Genomic DNA, 25,324 nt, shown 5'->3' with positions numbered 1-25,324 from the left:
GTGTTTGATGTCCTGACATTTCTGAATCGAAGCCAGAAAGTATAACCTTTGTGTGTTTGCTATTCAAACTCCAAATTCAAGGCTTAAGGAAGGGATCTGACTTCTAGTTGGTATGATTTATTTAAGCATTGAACTTAACCCCTCCAAAGTACCAAATACTCAAGAGAACAATAGCTGTTTGAATATTGTGACTTAAAGTAAATCTGATAAAACCTACATTATTCAAACATATTAGAAAACATATTGAGTTCTTGCCTGTGCTGGACACTGTCCTGAGTGCCTTTTAGGCATCATCCCATGCCATTTCTCACAACAGCTTCTTCAACATAGATGTTGTTATCGTCATGGTAACAAGGGGGTAGGGGGAGGCCTAAAGAAGTTAAAAATCTTCTTATAATCTAGCAGTAGGGGGTGGCAGAGTCAGGACTTGAGCTCCGAATGCTGCACTGCCTGAAATCCCTGGAAAGACTACTGTATGAATTTGGAGCACCTGGTAAAGTCTGGGATCGTGCTAATGGAGAGCCATGACAATGAATAGTGTTTATTTCATCATAAGGAAAAGAAAAGACTGAGAATTCCTATAGTTCAAGTGACTTAACATTCATTTTAAAATACTGTAACAAGTAAGCAGTATATTCGCACCTTTTTTCGGTTCACTGGCAGAGTTGGAAAAGATGCAGATTGCCTTCTTCTGAAAGCTTGGGTTTCAAGTCTCACAGAGACAGTAGGCGTGGACTGAGAGCAACAGGGTAGGGCAGCATCCTAAAGGAGGATCTAGGCTTAGGCTCTGGAAAGAGATGTTTTGATAGTCTACTCTGAAGGTTCTGTGTGCACACCTGTGGAGCAGAGTTTGCAGAGACCATAACAAAAATACCTAGACTAGCCAACAGGTAGACCAGAGTCTCTTAGAAACACAGCCTGAGATCGTCATCCCATCTCTCTTTCCATCTTCTCTCGGTCCCCATGGAGACTCCATTTAGAGTAAAGATCGAATCAGGCTCCCTTCAGATACTGGAAATTTTATCGAGTGCCTGGGCCAAGCGAAGTTCCAAAATCCCTTGCCAGGTGTGTGACTTTGAGCCTACCCCTGGAAGGGAAGTCAGCAACTGAACAGAAATGGTGAATGGGACACGCCTGTGCTCTGAGAGACCACGGAACTGTTGGGGTGTGTCTGGCCATAATGAATGGAATACAATAGAAGTCAAGTATTGAAAGATTGCCTTAGAAAGGGAAATTCAGCTCCTTTATCCAACCAATGAACAGAGGGCCAGAGGTTGGGCTAAGTGACTCACTCGGGGAATATGACGGAGCTAAGATGCAGGGCTTTGTTATTATGCTAGTTCTATTTATAGCATTAAAAACAAGTCACTTATGGTAGTCGAATTATTTACTTTTCCTAGAGAATATAGAGCGGTATGAACTGGACTCAGCGCATTGCACCCACACACGAACCCCTTGAGAGAGGAGTTAATGTTCAATTTCCCCATACATCTAAGGAAACACACTCAGATCCACAAGCTAAGTAACATACCCAGGGTCACCCAGCAACTAAGTCTGAGCATCAACTAATTTAAAGTCCTACCCCTTCACCTTAGAGCTCACCAAAGAGCTCTTTGCTATTGTAATGTTTCTTCTCTCAAGAATGAAACTTAGCCACACAGGTGTGAGGTTTAAATTTCTCTTGCTCTAATCTTGACATCACATACCTCCCTGAGGGATAGTCCTAGTTGGGTAGATACTCGATAGGACCGTTTCTTGAATCTTTGGTCAACCTGCATCTAGGCTATAATGATAATCACAGTCTCCCAGAAAGCTCATGACTAAAGGATGAGGGGACTCGAGAAGAAAAGTGGAAGGCTTCAGGGAGACTTTCCACCAAAAAGAGAAGTGGACCAAAAGTCAAATGGAGCTGTAACTCAGCATCCTTAGCATCAGCTATGAGTGGAGACGGGCAGCATGGAGCCTCAATGGATGCAGTCTTTGTGGCTTCAGCCTTCCAGGCCACCTTTTCCTAAATCCCCTGAGTAAGCCCTAATGTTTCTTTTCTCAAGTTCTTATCACTAAAGCTTCAAGGCTCTTACTCTCCTGAAAACCCCATCTCCCGAATGACTGGAAGAAATGAAACATGTAGATGGGCTTAAGTGAACGGTCCTAAAATTCCTGGCCTATCAGGGTATAGCTAGGTTGACCACCATTATCTCCTCTTTGTGTGACTTCGCTCCATTCCTGCTCTGACCCCCATCTTCCCATCTCTCCATAGACATCTGTTTCCAGTTTCCCTCCACATTAACCAGAGTTCTTGTGGCTACAATTAGGCTCCTGATTCATGCTGACTTTGAAGGGAAGCCCTTGATTATTAAGGCGTGACTTGACCTGTGGTCTCAATCAGTGGGAAGGAGATGCCATTTCTTATCTCCTTTGATTGCTTCTGCTAATTCTAATCAGTTGTTCTTCTCAGAAGATTTTGTGGTCCTTGGGCTAGTAAGACCTTGACCTGTGTGACAAGTTCCTAACAGAAACTACTCATAGGAAGAGATTTATTTGGGCTCAGAGTGTGAGTCCATGGCCAGCCATTTCCTTATGTATGCGGCTGTCTGAGGCAGAGCCTTGCAGCAGAAAAGCATGGTCTAGCAAAACTGCCCATCACATGGCAGCTAGAACACAGAAAGAGTCAGGAAAGGGGTAGCATCCCCAGCAACCCGCTTTCTTTGGGTAGGTTCCACCTTCCACAGTTCCATCACCTCCAAAAGTCCATTCAAAATTCAAATTTACTGGCAGATTAAGCATTGGATAGGTTAGAGCCTTGAGATGCAGTTGTCTCTGGAAAGAATCCCAGAAGTACGCTCGACTGACATCTCTTGATGTGATCAAGTTCACATTTATGCTTAGCCAACATCACCGGTACACGGGGCAGCAAACAGCTCAGCTCCTGGGGTTCCCAGAAACTTCCACAAAAGAGTCTTTTCCCCTAAATTCCTGGTAGCCTTAGACTTAATCTTATGAGGCAATAGTAGGCCATATGCTTCTTTTCAATTGCATGTCACCAGGGGGATGGATTATGCTAATTGGCTTGGCCTGGGTCATCTGTCCCCCTGAGCCAAGAAAGCACTCTATTCCTGGCTAACCAAAGCATGATGAGTAAGAAAGAATATGTTTCTCTGTTGCTGGGAGAGGAGATGTCCACTGTGTAGACAAGTTATATGTTCTGACTCCTTTCTGGTCCTCTTCTGCCAGCTTGTTTTCATCTTAAAAATCTCTTCTCAGGAACTTACTTACTGCGAAGTCTCTACTTACTGTGAAGTCAGCTTCACCACCTAACTTTGCACACAGACTTAGGCAAGGTGGCTGGTTCTAGCTGGTTCTGGTTAGCCACCATTTGTTCTCTCTTCCTTCCTGGTATAATCAGATCCCCACACTCCGTTGACATTTCTCCCATTGAGTCATCCATGACCTGGAAATTGCCTGCTCTCACAGGCCCGAGGTCTTTCTTGACCTCATTACTTCATGCTTTGATCTTCCTTTAAAGAAAATCTGAAAAAAATCAAACTTTCCAATCACATCCAAAGCTGTGTAGTGAGCAACTGAAGATCGAGCCTTGTCTACATTTCTTAATGTAAGGGGTGGAGGGTGCTCATGAGGCTCCACCCCTTCTTGATTATTATTCATGAGTGCTGGAAAGAGTGGTGTCACAGGGACCTTGCTTGTAATCCAATAAATAATGACCAGCCCATGCTCATGCCAACAGTACCAATTAACTCAGTAAGTCACCCATCCAGGACAGACATGGGAATAGGAGGAGGACCTTCCGGGAAGGAGAAGGGGTTCAGTGTAGGTGGGGTAACAGAAGACAGTGTAATGTCTAGGAGTCATCGTGTGCATGTGTGAAACTATCAAGGAGTATTTTCCCCTCTTTTCTTTTTAATTGATTTTATTGAGCTCTACATTTTTCTCTGCTCCCCTCCCTGCCTCTCCTCTCCCCTTCAACCCTCTCCCATGGTCCCCATGTTCCCAATTTACTCAGGAGATCATGTCTTTTTCTACTTTCCATGTAGATTAGACCTATGTATGTCTCTCTTAGGGTCCTCATTGTTGTCTAGGTTCTCTGGGATTGTGATTTGTAGGCTGGTTTTCTTTGCTTTATGTCTAAAAGCCACTTATGAGTGAGTACATATAATAATTGTCTTCCTGGGTCTGGGTTACCTCCCTTAATGTTTTCTAGCTCCATCCATTTGCCTGCAGTTTCAAGATGTCATTATTTTTTCTGCTGTGTAGTACTCCATTGTGTAAATATACCACATTTTCCTTATCCATTCTTCAATCGAGGAGCATTTAAGTTGTTTCCAGGTTCTGGCTATGACAAACAATGCTGCTATGAACATAGTTGATTACATATCCTTGTGGTGTGATTGAGCATCCTTTTGGTATATACCCAAAAGTGGTATTACTGGGTTTGGAGGAAGGTTGTTTTCTAATTTTTTGAGAAATCGCCATACTGATATCCAAAGGGGCTGTACTAGCTTGCACTCCCACCAGCAATGCAGAAGTGTTCCCTTTTCTCCACAACCTCTCCAGCATAAGTTGTCATCAGTGTTTTTGACCTTGGTCATTCTTACAGGTGTAAAATGGAATCTCAGAGTTGTTTTAATTTGCATTTCTCTGATGGATAAAGATGTTGAGCATTTTCTTAAGTGTCTTACAGCCATTTTAGATCCCTCTCTTGAGAGTTCTCTGTTTAGGTCTGTACTCCTTTATTTTTATTGGATTATTTGTTCTTGTGATAACCAATTTCTTGAGTTCTTTATATATTTTGGAGAGCAGTCCTCTGTCTGATGTGGGGTTAGTGAAGATCTTTTCGCATTCTCTAAGATGCCGTTTTGTCTTGTTGACCATGTCCTTTGCTTTACAGAAGCTTTTCAGTTTCAGGAGGTCCCATTTATTAATTGTTTCTCTCAATGTCTGTGCTACTGGGGTTATATTTAGGAAGTGGTCTCCTGTGCCAATGTGTTCAAGTGTACTTCCCACTTTCTCATCTATGAGGTTCAGCATGGTTGGATTTATGTTGAGGTCTTTGATCCATTTGGGCTTGAGTTTTGTGCATGGTGATAGATATGGATCTATTTTCATTCTTCTACATGTTGGTATCCAGTTATACCAGCACCTTTCATACTTTCTTTTTTCCTTTTGATATTTTTTGCTTCTTTGTCAAAAATCTGGTGTTTGCAGGTGTGTGGATTAATATCTGTATCTTCAATTTAGTTTCATTGGTCCTCCTGTCTGTTTTTATGCCAGTACCAGGCTGTTTTCAGTACTGTAGCACTGTAGTAGAGTTTGAAGTCAGGGATTGTGATTTCTCCAGAAGTTCCTTTTATTGTACAGGATTGTTCTGGCTGTCCTGGGTTTTTGTTTTTGTTTTCTCTCACATATGAAGTTGAGTACTGTTCTTTTGAGGTCTATGAAGAATTTTGCTGGAATTCTGCAGGGCATTGCATTGAATCTGTAGATTGCTTTTGGTAAGATTGCCAATTTTACTATGTTAATGCTACCTACCCAAGAGCATGGAAGATCTTTCCATTTTCTGATGTCTTCTTCAATTTCTTTCTTCAAAGATTTAAAGTTCTTGTCATACAGGTTTTCCACTTGTTTGGTTATACTTACTCCAAGATATTTATGTTATTTGTGGCTATTGTGAAAGGTGAATTTTCTCTGATTTCTTTCTCGGCCCATTTATCATCTGTGTACAGAAGGACTACTGATTTTTCTAGATTAATTTTGTATCATGCTACATTATTGAAAGTGTTTATGAGTTGTAGAAGTTCCTTGGTAGAATTTTTTGGGTTGCTTATGTAAACTATCATATCATCAGCAAATAGTGAGAGTTTGACTTCTTTTTTTCTGATTTGTATCCCCTTGGTCTCCTTTTGTTGTCTTATTGCTCTAGCTAGGACCTTAAAAAAAAAAAAAAAGAATCCAGGAAGCACAGTGGTTTATCTAGAAAGTCTAATATGTAAACAGGAGTATTTTATTCACTTCAAAGTTAATAATACTATACAATAATAAAAAAGAACTATATTGAATAGATATGTAGAGAGTGGACAACCTTGTCTTGTTCCTGATTTCAGTGAGATCGCTGTGAGTTTCTCTCCATTTAGTTTGAGGTTGGCTGTTGGCTTGCTGTATATTGCCTTTATTATGTTTAGGTATGTTTCAAGGAGTATTTTTTAAAGGCTACACAGTGAAATTAAGTCTCCTACCCCTCTTGCTAGGAGCCTTGTTGCCCTCTCTTAGAGTGAATTTTACTTCTTAGTTTCTTCAGAATACTGTAGAGAAGTATACAAGCCAAGAAATACTTCATGTTCCATATAAGTATTGCATATAACTACATACAACTTTCTCTATATGCACATATATACTCAAATATATACGCAAAATTGCCGAATCTTGATTTTTTTTAAACACTAGCCAATTAAGATGCCAACCTAGATGAAATCTCAGAATTCCTCTTCTAAATCAATCTGAATGTGGGCCACCTCTGTTCCTTGCCCTAGTTTTTTTTGCCTTGGAGGACACACTGATCAACACATTAAACTCTGCCTTATTCTTTTAATACATTCTTGAATATGTGAATGCTGTTGACCTTTTGTGTCCCCAGGTTCTATATCTATGGATTCAACCAACCATGGATGAATTCTTTTTAAAGAAATTGAATTTTGTGTCTCTGTAGAACATGTTAGAACACTATCATCTTGCCATCATTCCCGGAGTGGAATAGGTTAAAAACTGCTTGCATAGCATTTGCTTCATGTTAGGTATCCTATGTCAACTGATTCATACTCTACGTACGTAGGTTCTGCCCACATTTTATAAAAGGATCTGCAGCATCCAAGAACTGAGGTACTTAAGGAAACAAAAAGATATTTGGAACTGATGAGGGACAACTGTGTATCTGTAAGCTAAATTCAGAATCTCTCTATTCTGTGTGTGTGTGTGCCCATGCATATTTGTGTGAGGGTGCATACATGCACGGAGGCTGGAGAACTTAAATGTCATTCCTCAGCTCTGTCCATTATTTTAATATTTATTTATTTATATTTATTTGAGTCTCTTATTGACCTGGTGCTCACTTGAGTTTAGCTTAGGCTGGCTGGCCAATGAATCTGTCTGTCTCCACCCACTCAGTACTGGCCTACAGGTGTTTGCCACTGTGCCAGGCTTTTTAAATGGCTTCTGCGGATTGAACTCAGCCCCTAATGCTTGCTTAGGAAGCTCTTGAGCAACTTATTTACTTCCTAGGCCTCCTCCTTTCAAAGTTCTTCCCGTTTCGTGATGCTGTGTTTGCTGATTTTCCTGTCTCCCCAGCTACTTCTGGTAGAAACTTTAACTCTACAAAAAGTGATATCCAGTGACAGTAGAATTGGAGAGTTAAGATCTGCCTGTAACCCAGAAAGAAATAACAAAGTCTATTTGTTATTAACAAAGTGCATATCCTTACAAACAAGCCCAAAATAACGCCATCCCTAAATCCATTTTCAAAACAACTCAGCAGTGGTGTGTGTACCTGCTTGAAATGTCTCTTCAAGGGAGTGAGTCTTGCTAGAACTGAAAATGGACCCTTCTTGCCTGAGCACGCAGCTTTCCTCGAATCTCTAACTGAAGCCCTAGGTCCTGCTTGCACCTTGCAGCTCTTCCTATAGTTTACATCCCCCATTCCTCATAGCTTCCAACACCTCACAGCCCCCATACTTCACAGCCCCCACACCTCACAGACCCCACACCTCACAGACCCCGCATCTCACAGACCCCACACCTCACAGACCCTGCATCTCACAGCCCCCATACCTCAGAGACCCCATACCTCACAGACCCCACAGCTCACAGACCCCACACCTCACAACCTCCACAGCTCACAGACCCCCCACACCTCATAGCCCTACACCTCACAGACCCCACACTTCACAGCCCCCCTCCACCTCACAGCCTCTATACCTCCCCAGACTTGGACCTCAGAGTTTAAGTGGTAGATTCTTGCTATGCTTATAGCTAACTGGAGAGGAATTTTCTGTGCTGGGTGGGTTAGGACAGAGCCTTTGAGAGCCACACTAGCCAGAGTACACCATGACCACACCATATGTTCACTGGCAGAACAGAGCCAGCCTTTGGCATGGGATGTAGCTGTGCTCAACATTGGATGTGTAGAAAACAGCAACAGCTCTTATTCTAAAATGTTGATTACACTTCCATGTTTTTCTTAACAAGTTTTCTGTTTCATCTTCTTAAGATTTGAAAAAAACAATTATTAAGATTCCAAAGAATTAATCAACAGAAGAATGCCAAGGACAGGATCCAACTGCCCCATTCTGAGAGGGGCAGCAACTACTTCAGTTTGCTACCTAGCTTCAAAACAGAATGAGTCTTTGTACTCTTTACATGGAATGACATGCAACCACCATCTTAATCTGAATTCATATGCAACTTCCAAGTACAAAGCTTCCTTTTAAGCTTGGTAATAAACTTCACACGAAAATGGCTGACTGTAATAAACGGAATGACCCTACTAGTGAATCTTGTTACTGAGCATAACACAATAATAGCATCATTGATAATGAAGCCTTCAGTCTAAAGTCTGGGGTGTCTGCCCATCACAAGGTGCAAATGCTGGAAGCTTAATGTGCTGACAGCTTAAGCTGGGAAAGATGAAGCTAGGGCTGTACTCAGGTCGTCTGAGCTTACCAGGCCATGCCGCGTGGTGGAGGGCATACCCTGGGAGAGTGGGGTACCGTAGAAAGCCCATGACAGAACCAAGGAATTCCTGGATCTTGTCTCTTCTGATCTACTCCAAGGGGACCCCAAATATAGTGTCAATTTTTCAATTTTCCTGCTGCGATGAGATAATCTTTCCCCTACCTATTTCTCAGATTGATGGGAATTGGGTCTTTAAAAGCAGACAAGTAGAAAGGAGAGTAACTATGACAGTTTATTTCCAGCAGCCATGTGGATGAATGGTGAAGAATAAATGAGAAAAAAAGATATTTTATTGACATGGAAAATGTTTACTGGGTATTCCACTTAGTCTTTTTTTTTTTTTTTCACATTAAAAATAACGACTCCAAACCTGCTTAAAGGATAAAAGGCATCCATCTCCCTCTTCACCCAGTCACCCGGAGCAAAGACCAAAGCAGTCGCTTAATGAAGCTGTTAGGATCTGGAGCTTGGGGAATAATACAGTGGGTTAGACCGAGGACCTGATAGAGTTCTCAGCACCCACATAAAAGCCAGGCTAACAAGAGTCACTGTTAGGGTCATGTTAAGGTCACTGAGACCTTATAACCCCAATGTTGGGGAAGGGGAGACAGGCAGATTCCTGTAGCTAGCTAGCTGCCGGCCAGACTAGCCCAGAAACGAGTTTCAGGTTCAGAAATAAACTTTATCTGGAGGCACTAGGAAGGTGCGTAACATCCTCTTCCAACCTATCTTGTGCTCACACAGTGTGTGCACCCTCACAGGCACAAGCAACCTTCTCACAAGCGCACACACACCTACATAATACACACAACGTGGTAGACCTTGTTTCTTTTGGTGCCTTTTAGAAGTTTGTTTTTACAGAGGGAGATAGATGACTGATAGACGGGGTTGAGTCTGTCACCTGTGGGATCAAATCATGGACATTTAAACTCTGTAAACCCATTCCCTCATTGTGTGATGAGCACCTTGGAGAGCTACGTGGGCTAATGAGACAAGATGCCTGGAGGTGCTCTACACAGCACCTGGTTTATCATCAGCACAGAAGAGACTCCATTGTTGATCCGTTAATAACATGAAGGGCTTGTCCTGGGTCTTGGAAACAGAGTGTTGAACAACAACAACAACAAAAGTGACTGTGCCCTCGTAGATCTTCAATTCTAGAGGAAGTAGGAGATAGTGGGGTGAACAAATGAATGTAAGAGACAGACTGAGGTACATAGGTGGTGTGTTTTGCTGATAACACGGAACGGGGTGTCCTGGTGGAGACTATCAAGAGATGAGAATGTGGGAGCTACATGATTTGGAGGAAATAGAGAACAGCTTCTCTGAGGGGGTGGCGTTTAAACATATTTGGTGTGCTATTTTTAAATTATAATTAAGAAAACAGAAACAAGACAAACTTGGTATCAAACACAAAAGACCCTTCCTGGGTTGGAGGGATTGCCCAATGGTTAGTGCACTTCCATAGCAACTTGAGTGCTTGATTTAGAAGCCCCACAATTCCTACAAAGCTAAAGAAGGTGGCTAGAGACAGGAAAACCCCAGAAACACTCAGGACAGCCAGTTTGGAGTCTGGCGCACACAGGTGTCAGCAGCAAAGAGACCCTACTTCAAACAAGGCTGTCATTGCCACACACCGTAATTTATAGAATGAAAACTCATTATATTCTTTTAGAAATTATATATAAAATGATGTTGTTTGATATCTTTCTACGTCTTGTTTCTTAACTTTTCAAAGATTTTTGCATGGTGATACATCAACTAGATGTGGCATTATTTATTTCACTTTTCCCTATTGGTTAATAGATGACTCTAATTTTTTTCTCACTCTAGTGATTTCTTGGTTCCTGGTGTCCACATGAGCTATAGGGACATAGAGGAGGACCAGGAAAAGCCTCTCAGGGAGTGACTCCCCTCTAGAGGCAGGGTGTGTAGAAACTAATAGGGAGAAGTGGAACAGGTGGGAGACACAAGTTCTTGGTGGATGAAACATCCTGGAGCATGTGAGTATTCTCAGAACCAAAACAGCTCGGCTTGTCTCTAGTGTGGTACAGGCTGGTGGGTAAGGACAGAGGGCGATGGACCTGAAGGCTCTAGTGTGGTACAGGCTGGTGGGTAAGGACAGAGGGTGATGGACGAGAAGGTTCTAGTGTGGTACAGGCTGGAGAATAAGGATAGAGGGGTGATGGACCAGAAGGTTCTAGTGTGGTACAGGCTGGTGGGTAAGGACAGAGGGCGATGGACCTGAAAGCTCTAGTGTGGTACAGGCAGGTGGGTAAAGAGAGAGGGTGATGGACCAGAAGGCTCTAGTGTGGTACAGGCTGGTGGGTAAGGACAGAGGGTGATGGACCAGAAGGCTCTAGTGTGGTACAGGCTGGTGGGTAAGGACAGAGGGTGATGGATCAGAAGGCTCTAGTATGTTGCAGCTGGTAGATAATGGCAGAAGGTGATGAACCTGAAAGGGCACCATGGAAGGTGTCTGTAGAAAGTCTTTCTAAAGAGTGTGGACTTTGAGGCCAGGTGCAGAAGTACACACCCTCAATCCCAGCACTCAGGAGACAGAGGCAGGCAGATCTTTGTAAGTTCAAGGCCAGTCTGTTCTACAGAGGGAGTTCTAGGCCAACTAGGGATACACAATGAGTCCCTGACTCAAACAAACAAAGAATGTGGACTTTGAGCAATGGGATGCATTTGAGACAAGACAAGCAAAAAGCCTAGAATGTTCCCGGCCATCCATGGTTTCTTTTAGTTACCTGTCAATAACTGTGTCCAGAACCATTAGGATATCAGGAGAAGAAGAAAAAAATCTTCTAATGAACTATATTATTATAATTGATCTGCTTATTGTTAGTCTTTGATCTTCTACTATGTGTAATTTATATGTTAAATGAAGAAACTTTCTATAGGGAGTTTGGTGATATTTACCATTTCAGGTAACCCTGGCCCAGGGGATCTTGGAAAGCGGCTTCTGGGATAAGGACACGGGTTCTACTGTCTTTTGACCTTTTGAATATCCTTATGATGGACACAGCTGAGCAAACACCACATCTGTTTGTTTTCACGGTGGCAGGGATGGAACCCCGGGGTTCTCTGCATGGGCAGTGAGTGCTTAACTGCTGAGCAACACTCCAGTCCCACGCTTAGTGGCCACACTCCAAGCTGCTGGCAACCTACTGAGACAAAACTTGAAAGGGGAAGGCATCTCTCTTTTGCAACTGCTCAAACAGATCAGCTTTTTTGCCTAGGCTTTTAGATCCATGATTCCAACAGGCAAAACTGCTCACTCTACTCCTGGAATGGGTGCCTGTGGTTTAAGTACCCTAGTTGACTTCATCCCCTGTCCCTATGCCGGAGGCCTCTCTTGTGAACCCCGATGACAAGGAGGTTGGATCTGCTGCCAGGAGCTAAATGAGGCTAGATTATCTACCCAGGACAGTCAGGGAGGCAGGTGTGGTCCAGACTACATTGATAATTAGATCCCAATCACCAAGCTGCCCATCCCCTCCAAGGACACAGTAGGCAGAGAACAGATCCCAGGCTCTGCCTCCCGAGGGTTGACGTCTCCATTTAGAGAGCACCCCTGAAACTAATGGGCAGTGACAGCTCCATTTGAAAACACACAGAAACACTTAACAGGGAGGCTGTGATCTGCCAGCCCCGTAAGCTGCTTATTAGCAGGGAAATCACGCTCCGCAGCGGCTTTGCCCCCTTGCTTAACCCCTACTTCCTGCATCCCCTCTGTGGTGTCTCACAGAAAGATTGCATTGTTCTAGGAATGGGTGTTGGTGGGGGCAGAACTGCTAGAAGCTGTTTCTCAGCTCTTTTCACTGCCTCTGGGGAGCCCTGCAAATCAGCAGCCTTCCTTCTAGTGGAGACAGGAAGTGGATTTATTTATTTATTTACTTACTTAGTAATTTTGAGAAAAACGGTCCCCGAAGATTCCAGGTGGCTCCTTTGGGTCTTGACATCCAAGGCACAGAAAACCAGCAGCAGAGATCCCCTATGGCATGCCGTCTTCCACCAATGCGCTCTCTTAACCTGGCCCTTCACCCACAACCCTGCCCACCCTCTCTCCCCTCTAGACAATGATGATCGTTCACATCTAGTGCCCCTGATGCCAGTCTAGTCCTCAACACTCTCTTTCCCCACCAGCCCCCTTGGCTTCCACACTGTAATTTTAAACCTACTGTGAAGGAACACAAGGCTTCAATCCCCTTTCCTGCAAATACGTTCAATACTTAGTGGTACTCAAGTACCAAGCAGCTCAAGGACACCAACTCCTCTTTCTCTCCCCCATTAGTTCCCACCCACCTGCACATCACGTCAACACTAAATGCAATGTGTTATAGCCCAAGTCCAAATGCATCTTCCCCGCAACTCCCTTCCTCCAAGCCCTCAACCTCTCTCAGCTGAAAGTTGCAACAGTCTCCTACCCGGACTCATCGTTTCCAGTGTCACCCCTGTCACCCACAGCCCGCATTCTAGACAATCCTGGTGACTTCATTTAAACAAATCACGTCACTCTGAGCTTCTCAAACTGAGAAGAAAATTGCATGCTCTTGCATGGCCATGGGTATCATGCTCAGGGACCTCCCCTGTCCCCCCTGCCCCTTGGTCACTTTACTCCCACTCTGGCTTCGCTGGGGATGGCAACAGGGCATTTGCACATGCAAGCCTCTGCATGCAATGCTCTTTTTCTGAGACATCCAACTGACACCGCCCTCACTCGCTTCGCCGAGCACATGCTCAAAGCCCATTTCCTTAATTGTGAATCGAATTTGAGCACATTTTGTGTATTTCGACTCTATAAAAATCGTTTTCTCAGGGTGGCTAGAGAGATGATTTAGCAGTTAAGTGCACAATATTGTTTTTGCAGAAGACCCAATCTTAGATCCCAGTGTACCTATTAGGAAGCCTGTGACTCCAGCCCCAGGAAATCTGATTCCCTTGTTGCGCAAATTCTAGTTGGTCTTAATATTGAAAATCTGGAATTATATATCCGGCTAAATGCTGAAAGATCAGAGAAGTAATGGAGCCAGCCACTAGAGAGACTTTTTACCTCCACTGAATCCTCAGACCCAAGGGGGCAAGATCCTCTCTCTAGGAATCCTAAGACTGAATGCCTGAGCAGCCAGCCACTAGAGAGTTCCTTTACCTCTACCAATGCTCAGACCGAAGGAATGATCCTGTCCTCAGACTGCATCTCCTGACTCCATCTGTCTCCACCAAACCTCAGACTGCACTGAGCTCCTGTCTCCTCCTGCCTTTCATTCCTCTCTCTGCTCAGCCATATCCCTTCCTGTCTCGACCTTCTTAGTGCTGGGATTAAAGGCATGTGATTCCCAAGTACTGGGCGCTGTGAGCTGCCACCACCTGGCTCTGTTTCTGTTTGAGACTTGATAAACCTAGGGTAGCCCAGAGTGGCCTTGAACTCACAGAGACAGGAAGGAATGTTGGCTGGGCGGAGAGAGGAATATAAGGTGGGAGGAGGCAGGAGCTCAAGGCATTCAGTCTGAGGACTTTAAAGACAGAATACCCTTCTCTTCTGAGAGGTAAGAACTCTAGTGGCTGGCTGCTCTGCTTCTCTGATCTTTCAGCTTTCACTTCCTAGTATTGATGCTGGGTTTTTATTATTAAGACCTAATAGAATTTGTGCTACGCTCCCTCTTCTGGCCTCTGTAGGCCCCTGTACTTCAGTGCCCATATCCACCACACATACACATAATTTAAAATACAAATGTTTTTAAAAACAAATTTCTTCGGCTAGAAATATAGCTCAGTGGGAATATACTCATCTAGTGTATGTGAAACCCCAAGTTCAATTCCCTAAACCCATAAAAAGAAAATTAATTCCCCCCTTTTATAATTTCCCTTTGGGTTGTATTTTTCTTCTTAGCACATAATCACACATAATCACTTAACTTATAATTCATATTTATAAATTAATGGTCCCTTCTGTAGTCGATGTTGCAAATACATTTTATCTAGTATGTTATTAGGCTTATTTGTTATTTTGGTTTTTTTTGTGGTTTCTTTCTTTTTTAATTACACACACATTTTTAGTTTTTAACATCATTAGGCACAATTTTTTTTGTTGCCTCTTGGTTTTAACCCTTTGGAAATGTCTTTTTCACTCTCAAATTATAAATACATTTATTTAAGCTTTTTTCTAAAACTTCCTTATCTCATATCCTTGCATAATCTTCACGTCCTTTTATTTTATCATTTGTGCCTTTAAATTTCCCATAGCAGAGTGAATATGAGATACATTTTCACAATGTGGATATTGTTCTTCCACTAAAGTTGATGGGTGCACGTTTGTGTGATATGTATACATGTTCGTGTGTGTGTGTGTGTGCACGCATGTGCACATGTATTCATGTGCATGTGGAGGTCAAAGGTTGATGTAGTGGGTTTCTTCCTCAATTGCTTCCCATTCTGTTTTTTGAGGCCGGGTCTCTCACTGAACCGGGCTGGCCAGCAAGCCCAGGGAATCTTTCTGTCTTCATCCCACAGGAGCTGAGATGGCAGGCACACACCACTGTGCCCGACCTTTTTTTTTTTTTTGTATGGGTGCTGGGGGCAGAATTCAGGTGCCCATTATTGAGTGCCAAGTGCCTTACTGACTGAGTCATCTTTCCAGCAGCAATATATTTCTTTGAGCTTAGTGAGAATTTTAAAACTGGAACTCCGTGTCTTCAGCATTTAAAACTTAAGTGGCTCTGAACTAAGCCCTGTTCAGAAGTGTGCACTGCAGATGATGCTTCATAGAGGAAACTAGAAACCATCCCAGGCCCTCGTCACGCAGATCACTTCCTGTTGTTATCATCACAACCTTGAACGATAAGACCCACGGTTGTCCCTGTTTTACAAAGAGGAGCCCGAGACATTAAAAAATGTCCCCAGAGTTGTCCAGCCAGTGATCAACAAGAGGCCGAGATTCCCATCCCTATTTGCAGGACATAGAACCCAGAGCTCACTTTTGTTCGGGCGGCTCCCCTGACGGTGCGGGTCCATGTGCCTCTGCTAAGGCTCTGCAGGTCTTCTATCAGTGGTCTTTCACTCTTACGCGACAAGAGCTCGGGGAACCCCCAGTGTCTCTTCTGTATACACTCAAATTTAAAAAAAAAAAAAAAAAAAAAAAAAAAAAAAAACTTTCTTTTAGAATTTTTTTGGAGGTATTTCCCTCGGGACAGCGCTTCTGCCTGTGGTTTCTCTCAGTCCTTAGTGTGTCTGAGTTGCTCCCTCCTGGTTCCCCTGGGCTCTAGGACAATGTTGAGGGAAGTTGCATCATTGGCAGATGGTAGTAAAATCTGTGCCTTGAAGAGTTAGCATATGAATTTAAAAGATCCCGTGAGCAAAGCCAATAGGGCAGGCCAGCTGCATGGAGCGTGCCTGGTGGCCATCCCTGTTACTATCCACACACACACACCCCTATTAGGTGTGCCATTTGAAAGGCTCTTTCAAGGTCTTTCCTGAGCCCCATAACACCTGCCCCTCCCTCTTAGTTCTCAGCTAGACATGCCCTGACTCTTACAACCACCATATCCCAAAATGGAAATCGCTAATTATTGTCTTTCTGAATTTTCCCATGTTCTGTCTCTGCTGCTGAGATAACCATGTTCTCTGTCAATCAAAACAGTGACTGCAACACCTGAGCCATGATTCAGCTCCCCCTTCTGCCCCGTTCCACAATTCAGTCTGTTACTTCCTCTCGGCTATATTCATCAATGTGGACCCAAAGATCCTGGGTCTGCCGTTAGGTTGCTAGCTGTTTGACCTTGATCTTTTTTTTTTTTTTTTGAATTGTGATTAAGTACCTCACAGAAGCAACTTACTGGAGGAAGGTCTGTTCTGAGCCACAGTTTCAGAGGATATTGGTCCAATAGAAGGCATGGGCGGTGGCAACGTAAGGCATCTGGCCACATGGTGGGCAGGAAGCAGAGCGTGGAAACCTAATCCGAAGCGGATATCATTTTCAAGGCCTGCCCTCAGTGAGCCACTTCCACTAGCGAAGCCACAGTCCCAAAGATTCTGTAACCTTTCAAGTTAGTACCAATTGTTTGAACGTGTAACTCCGTGTCTGTTGAAGCCATAGCGATGATATATGTCATAAGGCCGCTGAGAGAGTTAAATGAGATCATCCGGATAAAGTTCTTTGCCAGGTGACTAGCCATGGCACACACACAACATAGATTACCTGCCGTTATTATTGTCATAGGATTAGGTCGATGCTGCCTCCTGCCTTACTTACTTTTCCCGTCATTGTCACCAAATACTTGGTAAGTGGCAAGGGTGTAAGGTGTCTGGGTCTCTTTACATCAGCAGCCAGGAAGCAGTGAGCATTTCAGGAAGTACTGCCAAAGCATAGAACCTCAAGGCTTGCGCCTACTAACTCACTTCCTCCAGTGAGGCTCCATCTCCTAATGGTTCCACGACCTTCCAAAATGGTGCCACCAGCCGAGGACCAAGTCTCTGAACCCTTGATCATGTGGGAGACGCTGTGTGTTCAAGCCACAGCACCTCCTATAGATACCAGGATGCCGAGGGGTTCCCTGCACACGGTTCTGCTGGGAAGGAGCATGGGCTGGGCGAGAGCTTTGATGTGGCAACTCCTCTCTTTTCCCTAGGCAGGGATTCCATGTACTTGTGAATTGCTTCCCATACCAGGTTTCCTATATGGAGAAAGTGTTTGCTTTCACCTCTTGGGACCTTGTCATTAAGGGTCAATGTTTAATCCAGAGGGACTTTGTGGTGTCACTGAGATCTCTTGGTAGGGATCTCCCTCCACTGGCTGGTGTTTGGAAACTATATTCGGTTGAACTATTAACACCTATCCTTCCTGATCAAGAGCACTTAAAGGGATCTGCTGCTATAAATGATGTGCTCGCCAGGTGATTTATGGATGGGTCGTTATTGACATCTGTCAATATTATTGACCCTGTCTGAATCATTGGGGGTGAGCGATGGGGGTGGGGACACGTCACATGCTACTATTCCCACCATCTCATGCCTTTGCCATACATTTCCTGACTTCCCAAGAGGAAACCAGGACTGACCTGAGTGCTATGCTACAGCACTCAAAGGGTAAAAGCCCAAGGTCATGTTCCAAAGGTCATGAGGATTTTGCATTTGACATTGCTCTCATTCCTGATCATTAAAACAGTGTCTCCGAGTTTCCCAAAGGGACGGGATTGGAGGAAAACCACACCCGGTTCTGTTCAGTTCTGTTTTATTTTGGCTTTTGATTTTGTTTTATTCCCACCCACCACAAGTTCTTTTCTCCCCCTCTCATAGTGTGGGCGAAATGCTGAAAACTTCGACCGGTTTTTCACCCGCCATCCACCAGTCCTAACACCTCCTGACCAGGAAGTCATCAGGAATATTGACCAATCAGAATTCGAAGGATTTTCCTTTGTTAACTCTGAATTTTTAAAACCTGAAGTCAAGAGCTAAGTAGATCTGTAGATCTCCGTCCTCCGTTTCTGTCATTCAAGCTCAACAGCTCTCATGGTGACATTTTTTTTTAAATCATTGCCAAGTTACATCTGTGTTTTCTTTTCTAATGAGGCTAGAGTGGCCATGTTTCAGAACCCAAATGTCCTCAAGTAGTTTGGAGCATCTCGAGGAGATGGGATTATGCAGGTGGCATGAAGAAAGTGCTGCATAATTGAGACACGTTCGAAGTCCCCCTACTGTGTGCACCCCAGCATGTCGGCTCACAGGCCCACTGGGGAGAGAAAAAGCTTGCTTTCTCTCCCTCCCTCTCTGCACCGCCATTTTTTTTTACCCCGATCATCGAGTCTACATCCTCCCTACAAAATGGATGGATGAGCTGAATGCTAACAATAGCCTTTCATGTTCCAGACTGGGAGCTTGGCTTGAGTCCAACTGTATGGCTGCTTTGCCCTAGAGGGAATCCCTCCACACTGCCTCTTCCGCAGGCAGTAGAGCTTTGGAAAGAACATGCTAAAAATAAATTTTTATTTTTATTTTTTTAAACTCAACGTTAAGACGATTATCTAAGACCAGAAAGAAAGAAAGAAAGAAAGGAAGGAAGGAAGAAAGAAAGAAAGAAAGAAAGAAAGAAAGAAAGAAAGAAAGAAAGAAAGAAACCAAGCAAACAGGAATGCGCTTTTAGACAAGTCCATCTAAAAGCACTTCCAGGGTCAAAGGGCAACCAGCTTGAGTGCTAGCGCCATGCTGCAGTTTCTAACCCTGTGTGTCTGAAACTGGTACCCTCATCCCCCAAACTACTCAAGAACGGCATTTGGCACTGTTCCTGGAACCACATGGTCACTCTAGCAAGGTCCCAAAGGACCGTGATTTTACATTACATTTCAAACGTTATTTGCTTTTTTTTTTATTTCTGTCATTGTTGAAATGCAAACAAACAAACATACAAAAGAAAAAAAAACAAAAAAAAAAAAAAACAAAGTCACTTTGTTACACATGCTTTAAAAGCCATGTCCAGATGTCATGAACCACAATGGCCTGCTTTGTTGAACCAAGAAGATGGGGCCTGGCAGACTTGTGCCTGTGGGGAGGGGGTTTGTTGCGGTGTACCGCTAGTGTTGGAGAACGGATACTGGGCTCTGAGAAAGACACCAGCTCTCCAAACCACGGTGGTTGCATTCTTCAGTTTAATGTCATTTTGCAAGATGTTTGTGGAAATGTTCATTTGCACTGCAGTATCTGTTCTGATATTTTTCTCCTAGCATCAAGGTACAATAAAAAAAAAAAAGACAGAAAAGAAATCCTATTTCAAAGGAAACTGTACTATTTGAACAATGAGGACCCACACTACAAAGTAGGGCCCAAGAAAGGAACTCAGGAAAAAGGGGGCTGAAACTGCCTCTTACGTAGCCTCAGTGGTCAACAAGCCAGAGAGCAGGGCCTGGAGACCATTCAGGGAATGCCTGGTGGCTTAAAATGGGGTGGAGTAGACAGGCTGGAGCCTCTCCCACACACACACTGTCAGGGTTCAGAGTTCATATCTCACCAGTGTCAAGCTGAGCCGCTAGCTAGGAACGTGCCCAGGCCTCTTAAGCTTCTCATCAAAATCGCTACTCTTCCAAGTTTGAGCTTCCTTGAGCAAGCAACTCAGTGAGCTCCCAGAAGCCAAGTGGTGGGAGAGACTTCATTTTCCTCTGGACAGATGAGGACTGCAGGTGACCCCTCACCCTTGCCTACAGCTCAGCTCCCTGTTCCTCTCTGGCAGTCCTAAAGGGAATTCTTATCATAGGTCCAAAGATTTCCTGGCCCTCCGGGGATTCTGAGAAATCCTACAGAAACTATCAAGGGAAGAACACCTCCTCCTCTTTAAGAAACTATGCCTTGGGGTTCTGCTGAGGCGAAGACCCTCATGGTTCATTCTTTGCTGGCTTCTTATGTCACTCTGCTTCAAGCTTGGCACCTGTCCCTCTTAGATGATGTGTAGCAAACTTGATGTCCTAGCTGCCAATCTTAGGATGCTAGTGACAGGGAGAGATCAGGGCAACCCCACTCCTCATTTTATTATTGGGGCAGCTGGAGAATGGAAGTATTTTCCTGAAGGTTGGCCAGTGACAATACAAATAGCAAGTATCCTGATTTCCCAACACCAGGCTCTGTCTGTTCTATAACAAAGCAAACATCTCTGAGCCATATACCCACTCCCAAGAAAGTTATGTAGGGTCCTTCATCTGGTTACAAGTCACAAGGCTTTGGACATATGCTCAGAATAAAAACCACAGTGAAACATTGGGCAAGTGAGCTGAGACAACCTTAGAAAACAATGTAGGAAAAATGGATAGATGGATATGTAGATAAGATGGATAGATAGATAGATAGATAGATAGATAGATAGATAATAGTATATATGTAAATATATACACTACACTCTACATTTTCGGATTCTTGACATTATTTTTCAAGGGCCACAGTTTTCAGGAATAGATACTCAAGCCAAAGTCTCCCTTCCCTTAGTGTACCTTGCTGAGGGCGGGGTCCCAGAAACTTCTGTGGAAGTAAGGGATCATTAATCAGACTTCCTACTGTTTCCTCTTCTACCAACTTTGTAGATCAAAAGAAACTAAGAAACAGCTTTCATCACATAAGAACTCGAAGGAAATTTTTGAAATTTTATCCAAGAAGAAATATTTTCATTTATTTTTGCAGTCATCCACTTATACCCCCTCCATCCATTCAGGTAACACTTACTGAGCACCAACTGCCAGGCTGGGTGCCAGGATCATGGTGAGAAATACTAAACATGCAGCCCCTCTCCTCCCTCTCCTCCAGCATGCCATCTGTGGGAAAGACAGCCATAAAACAAGTAACAAAAAGCAGGATGCGGTCTAGAGTCCCCGGGTTTACTAAGAAAATCCACTATGGATGTCTTTGCCACTTCTTAGTCTCTCTACAGACCACAGTTTGAAGCAGAGGGCATCATCTCAACCTAGATTTCTGCAGCAATCATGTAGTAGGGAGGGTAGGGAAGGAGAGAGGTGAGAGGGACTCTTCTAGAAGGCCAAAGACACAATCTCCATATTTGATCAAACTACAGAAAGCTCCCCCAATGTCAGCAGACAGGTACCAAGTTATCTCTCCTTGGGAAGAAAGGGAGCTACCTGGCTTTATGTTTATTTCTGAATCTTGAGTGTCACCTCTCATGGTACATCATTCAGATAGCCACAGACCCTCTTAGAATACTGCTAATCACAGCATGTGACCCTTGACCCTAGCACACCTAAAACAGGCTTAAATTTTCCACCAAAACAAAATAAAGCAAGAAACGTATTTAACTCCTGGGAGAATTGAAGAAAAAAGAAAAATGAAATCGAAGAAATCTAATTAAAGTTGTTAACTGTGACCAATTGTATGTCTGGATCCACGAATCTACCCTTTTAAGGTCTTAGGATTCTCGCTGACCTCTTCCGAGAAAGGGCAGGATCGTGATTAATGACCCATGGGAGGCTATTGGGATTGATGCTCTTCCTAGGAGGAGTGTTTCGGTTCTCATGTGACTCCAGATGCTACAACGCCAGAAAGAATTGTCACAACAAAGGGGCCCATTCCCTCCCAATATGCTAGGGTAAAATCCTGGAGGATTTTCTGAGACTGCTCAGGAGATGAAGCCCATTAAAAGGAAGTCTTATTTGGAATACATAACTTATTGAAGTATAGCAAATAAGAAAAGCCTTCCAATGTTAGAGTTGGTAGGAGGGGACGTTCTGCCACATCCTCTCAGATAAGGATGGCTAAGTAGGGAGAGACCCCAGAAGAGGAGCTGTCTGTCTTCTGGCCCCAGGTCTGCCCTTCTCCCGCCCACATAGAGCCTTCCAGCTTCCAGACCTTGCCCGCACTCATCCTGTACTCCAAGTGCAGTGTCCGTCTATGTAAGCCTTAGGGCTGGTGGAAGTAACTGCTCTCGTTTTGCTTCAGTGTGAAGAAAGGAATTAGGGAAAGCAAGGAGGCGCCCCTTTATCCTACACTTCTTTTAATGGTTCAGTGAGTGCTGACGAACAGCCTACTGTGTTCTCACTACTGTTCCTGGCATTGGAAGCACAATAGCACAGGAACAGACTAGGGTCTTGCCCTCCTGGAAAGCAACAGTGCAAATTTCCCAAAGCAGTAAATGCGCAGAAGACAATGGGAAAGGCGCTGACCTGTGGTTTGTAGAATCATGACAGAAAAAAACAGACAGTATTAAAGAAACAGAAGATATCCCAGTTTCTCTCTGGATCAAAAAGGAACACACTGAGTGCCCAAGCCTAGAACCTTCCACAAAAGGCACAGAGCAATGTGTGAATAGGACACAGCAAATGATGGCCCGCCGTGTAGAAAACAACTTGATGAGTAGCCTGTCCCTCTCTGCCTACACTCTTCCAGAAGATCTGATGCCAGTTTGTCCCTCTCAATCCCATTACCCTACTCTGACAGCCCAGGAGGAAGTAGGGAATATCTTGTCTGTGTCAGAGGAGCATCCAAGAAGTAGTAGTTTTGAGCCTGGCAACAGGAAATCCTTATCAACCAGTCTCTCTGTTAGGGGCTAAGCCTACTAAGATTGATCAAACTGAGTCAACCAACAAACTCCAGTGTGACACAACCTTGGCTTCAGTCAGGCACCTGTTCCCCATGCTCGAGGATCCCAGGCATTGTGAAAACAGCCCTTAGGCCGTCTCTCCAGCCAGAGCAGCTGTAATGAGGTAAAATATCTGCTACGTGGTCAGACACAAATCATGAGCCCACTCCTGCAGTCTTGGGCAAGCCCCTTCACTGACCTGTGCCTCAGTTTTCTTATACATCAAACAAGGGGAGGCGAGGACATCAACGCTGCCTTCTCAAGACAGGTGAGGTGAGAATGGGAAGGAGTAATGGACTTACAGGGACCCTGGAGAGGCCAGCACATCAGAAAGACCCATTAGTGAGCCCACATTTACATTCCCTGGTGGAACCCGCCTCAAACTGGAGCTAGTGGTGCCTATACACATGCAGGCAGGGAAGGAAGGAAGGAAGGAAGGAAGGAAGGAAGGAAGGAAGGAAGGAAGGAAGGAAGGAAGGAAGGAAGGAAGGCCAGCTAGATTACCAGCTATGAAAGGGGTAGTGTTTCATTTTCAACCTCACCTTCTTAGACCTTACTTTCATCTTGGGATTGTGTTTCTTATAAAGCACACTACCAATGTCTTTGAAGAGACTCTCTGGCTCATGAAAGCTCAAATCCGACTTTGTTGTCAGCTTTTGAGCAGTCCTCCAAAGCCGAACTCCTACCAATCTTGTTTTGAGAGCTGAATCTAAAATAGGAGTTAAGTAGACCCTAGGAGATTGGCCTAACTTGGAGCCACATCTTCTGACACAACTCTGGCTCCAGCTGGGGTGTGGAGACGGCTACCAGTGAGTCTCAGGCATCATGAGGATGAGGTGGACGACGGTGCTTAGCCTCTTGCAGTGAACACTGATCTGCTTTCCACACCTGAGAGCAGTGTGTTCAAACAGTTCTCATTTTTCCGACAACGAAGTCAGCTCCTGACCACAGGGGTCGCTACCGAGTTATTTTCCTCCAGGATACTCAAAGAGCTAACTAACTCTATGACGTTAGCTGTTAAAGGAAATAGTTACCAATGTAACTCACCTCAAAGGCAAAGCATAGAACTCCCTTACACACACACACACACACACACCTCTTTAGGGCAGTTCTTTAAAGAAATCAATGGATCTTTTCTTCTCACAGAAAATTCGCACCAAGTTTTCCACCCCAAGGCTTGCATATACAATGAAGTGAAAACCGGTACACGGAATGTGTCTGCTAAAAACTGTCAGCACAGGGCTTTCTGACCGCTCCAGAGCTTTTTTATCAGCCTTCTGGTAACTGGCATGTCCTGGTCATGTTTCTTGCTGCTGCTTCGGCTTCTGTGTTAATGTCTTTGCTTTCCATTTGGCAGAGAGACAAGCGAGACACCTCCAACTTCGACAAAGAGTTCACCAGGCAGCCTGTGGAACTGACTCCCACTGACAAACTCTTCATCATGAACTTGGACCAAAATGAATTTGCTGGCTTCTCATATACTAATCCAGAGTTTGTCATTAATGTGTAGGTGAATGCACATTCCATTGCTTAGCCTGGGTGTAAGACTTCAGGCCGAGTGTCTGTGACCAATTCCAGTCTTCCAGGAGTCATGCCCCTGCTGGCATCCATCGTGTGGAGAGCTTGTCTTAGAGGGCTTTTCTTTGTACGTATAGCTTGCTAGTTTGTTTTCTACATTTGAAAATGTTTAGTTTAGAATAAGCGCATTACCCACTGTTAGAGGTACAGGTTTCCAGACTTCCAGAAACTCACCCAATGAACCAACAGTGTCAAAAACTTAACTGTGTCCGATACCAAAACGCTTCGGTATTTGTAATTTTTAAAGCCAGACGCTGATGTTCCTGGTCGAAGTTTTTACGGTTCCTGTCTATTACCCCTTTGAATGCCACCTCAGCATGACCGGTATTTTTAAAAGTCGTGAATAAAGCTTTGCAGTTCCTGTGAACTCTTGTCTCTTGGAGGAAACTTTTTGTTTAAGAATTGGTATGATTAAACTGAATTCATACATGCAAACCCTCTCGTGTGTGTATCTGTTTCTAAACATACTGCATCCCAGATGGGAGGAACACAGGCGGACATCGCTGGCTGACATGTGTCTTTCACTAGTGTTGATTTTATTTGCATTGAAACCACTATACACATTTCAAATGGAGCATTTCACATGAATTTTGTGGCTTTTTCAGAAGCAAGGGATAGAAATGAGAAGAATGGCAATAATTGGGCTTATCTTTTCATGTGGAAGTAATTCAGTAGGACTAAGAAATGTCTGCATTCTTGGGCTGGGCTTTAGCTCAGTAGCTTGAATACTTACTATGCATGAGACCCTGCATTCAATCCCCAGAAGTGCCTAAACTAGGCAAGGTGGCACATGCCTGCAAACCCACCACTTTTTGTTTTGTTTTGTTTTTTGTTTTGGATTTTTCGAGACAGGGTTTCTCCGTAGCTTTTTGGTTCCTGTCCTGGAACTCGCTCTTGTAGACCAGGCTGGCCTCGAACTCACAAGAGTCCCAGCATTTTTAA

At 44.0% G+C, this 25,324-nt stretch overlaps 1 protein-coding gene across 2 annotated transcripts in view; it reads left to right on the top strand.

Annotated features, from left to right (window-relative positions):
- Prkcb (protein kinase C beta) overlaps positions 1–24,811 on the top strand; it is a 345,665-nt gene extending 320,854 nt beyond the window's left edge. Inside the window, exon 17 of one of the 2 annotated variants that reach the window (XM_057777292.1) lies at positions 24,162–24,811. In XM_057777292.1, the coding sequence (XP_057633275.1) occupies positions 24,162–24,314 (153 nt within the window). In that variant the 3' untranslated portion in view covers positions 24,315–24,811. Of the gene's footprint in view, positions 1–18,036 lie in introns of both variants that reach the window. The other variant, XM_057777291.1, reaches the window with a different exon arrangement.
- Positions 24,812–25,324: the final 513 nt, after the last annotated feature.

This window comes from Chionomys nivalis, chromosome 8, assembly GCF_950005125.1.
Source record: "Chionomys nivalis chromosome 8, mChiNiv1.1, whole genome shotgun sequence".
In the NCBI taxonomy this organism is placed as follows: Eukaryota; Metazoa; Chordata; class Mammalia; order Rodentia; family Cricetidae; genus Chionomys; species Chionomys nivalis.
This window is presented reverse-complemented; position numbering and strand designations above follow the sequence as displayed.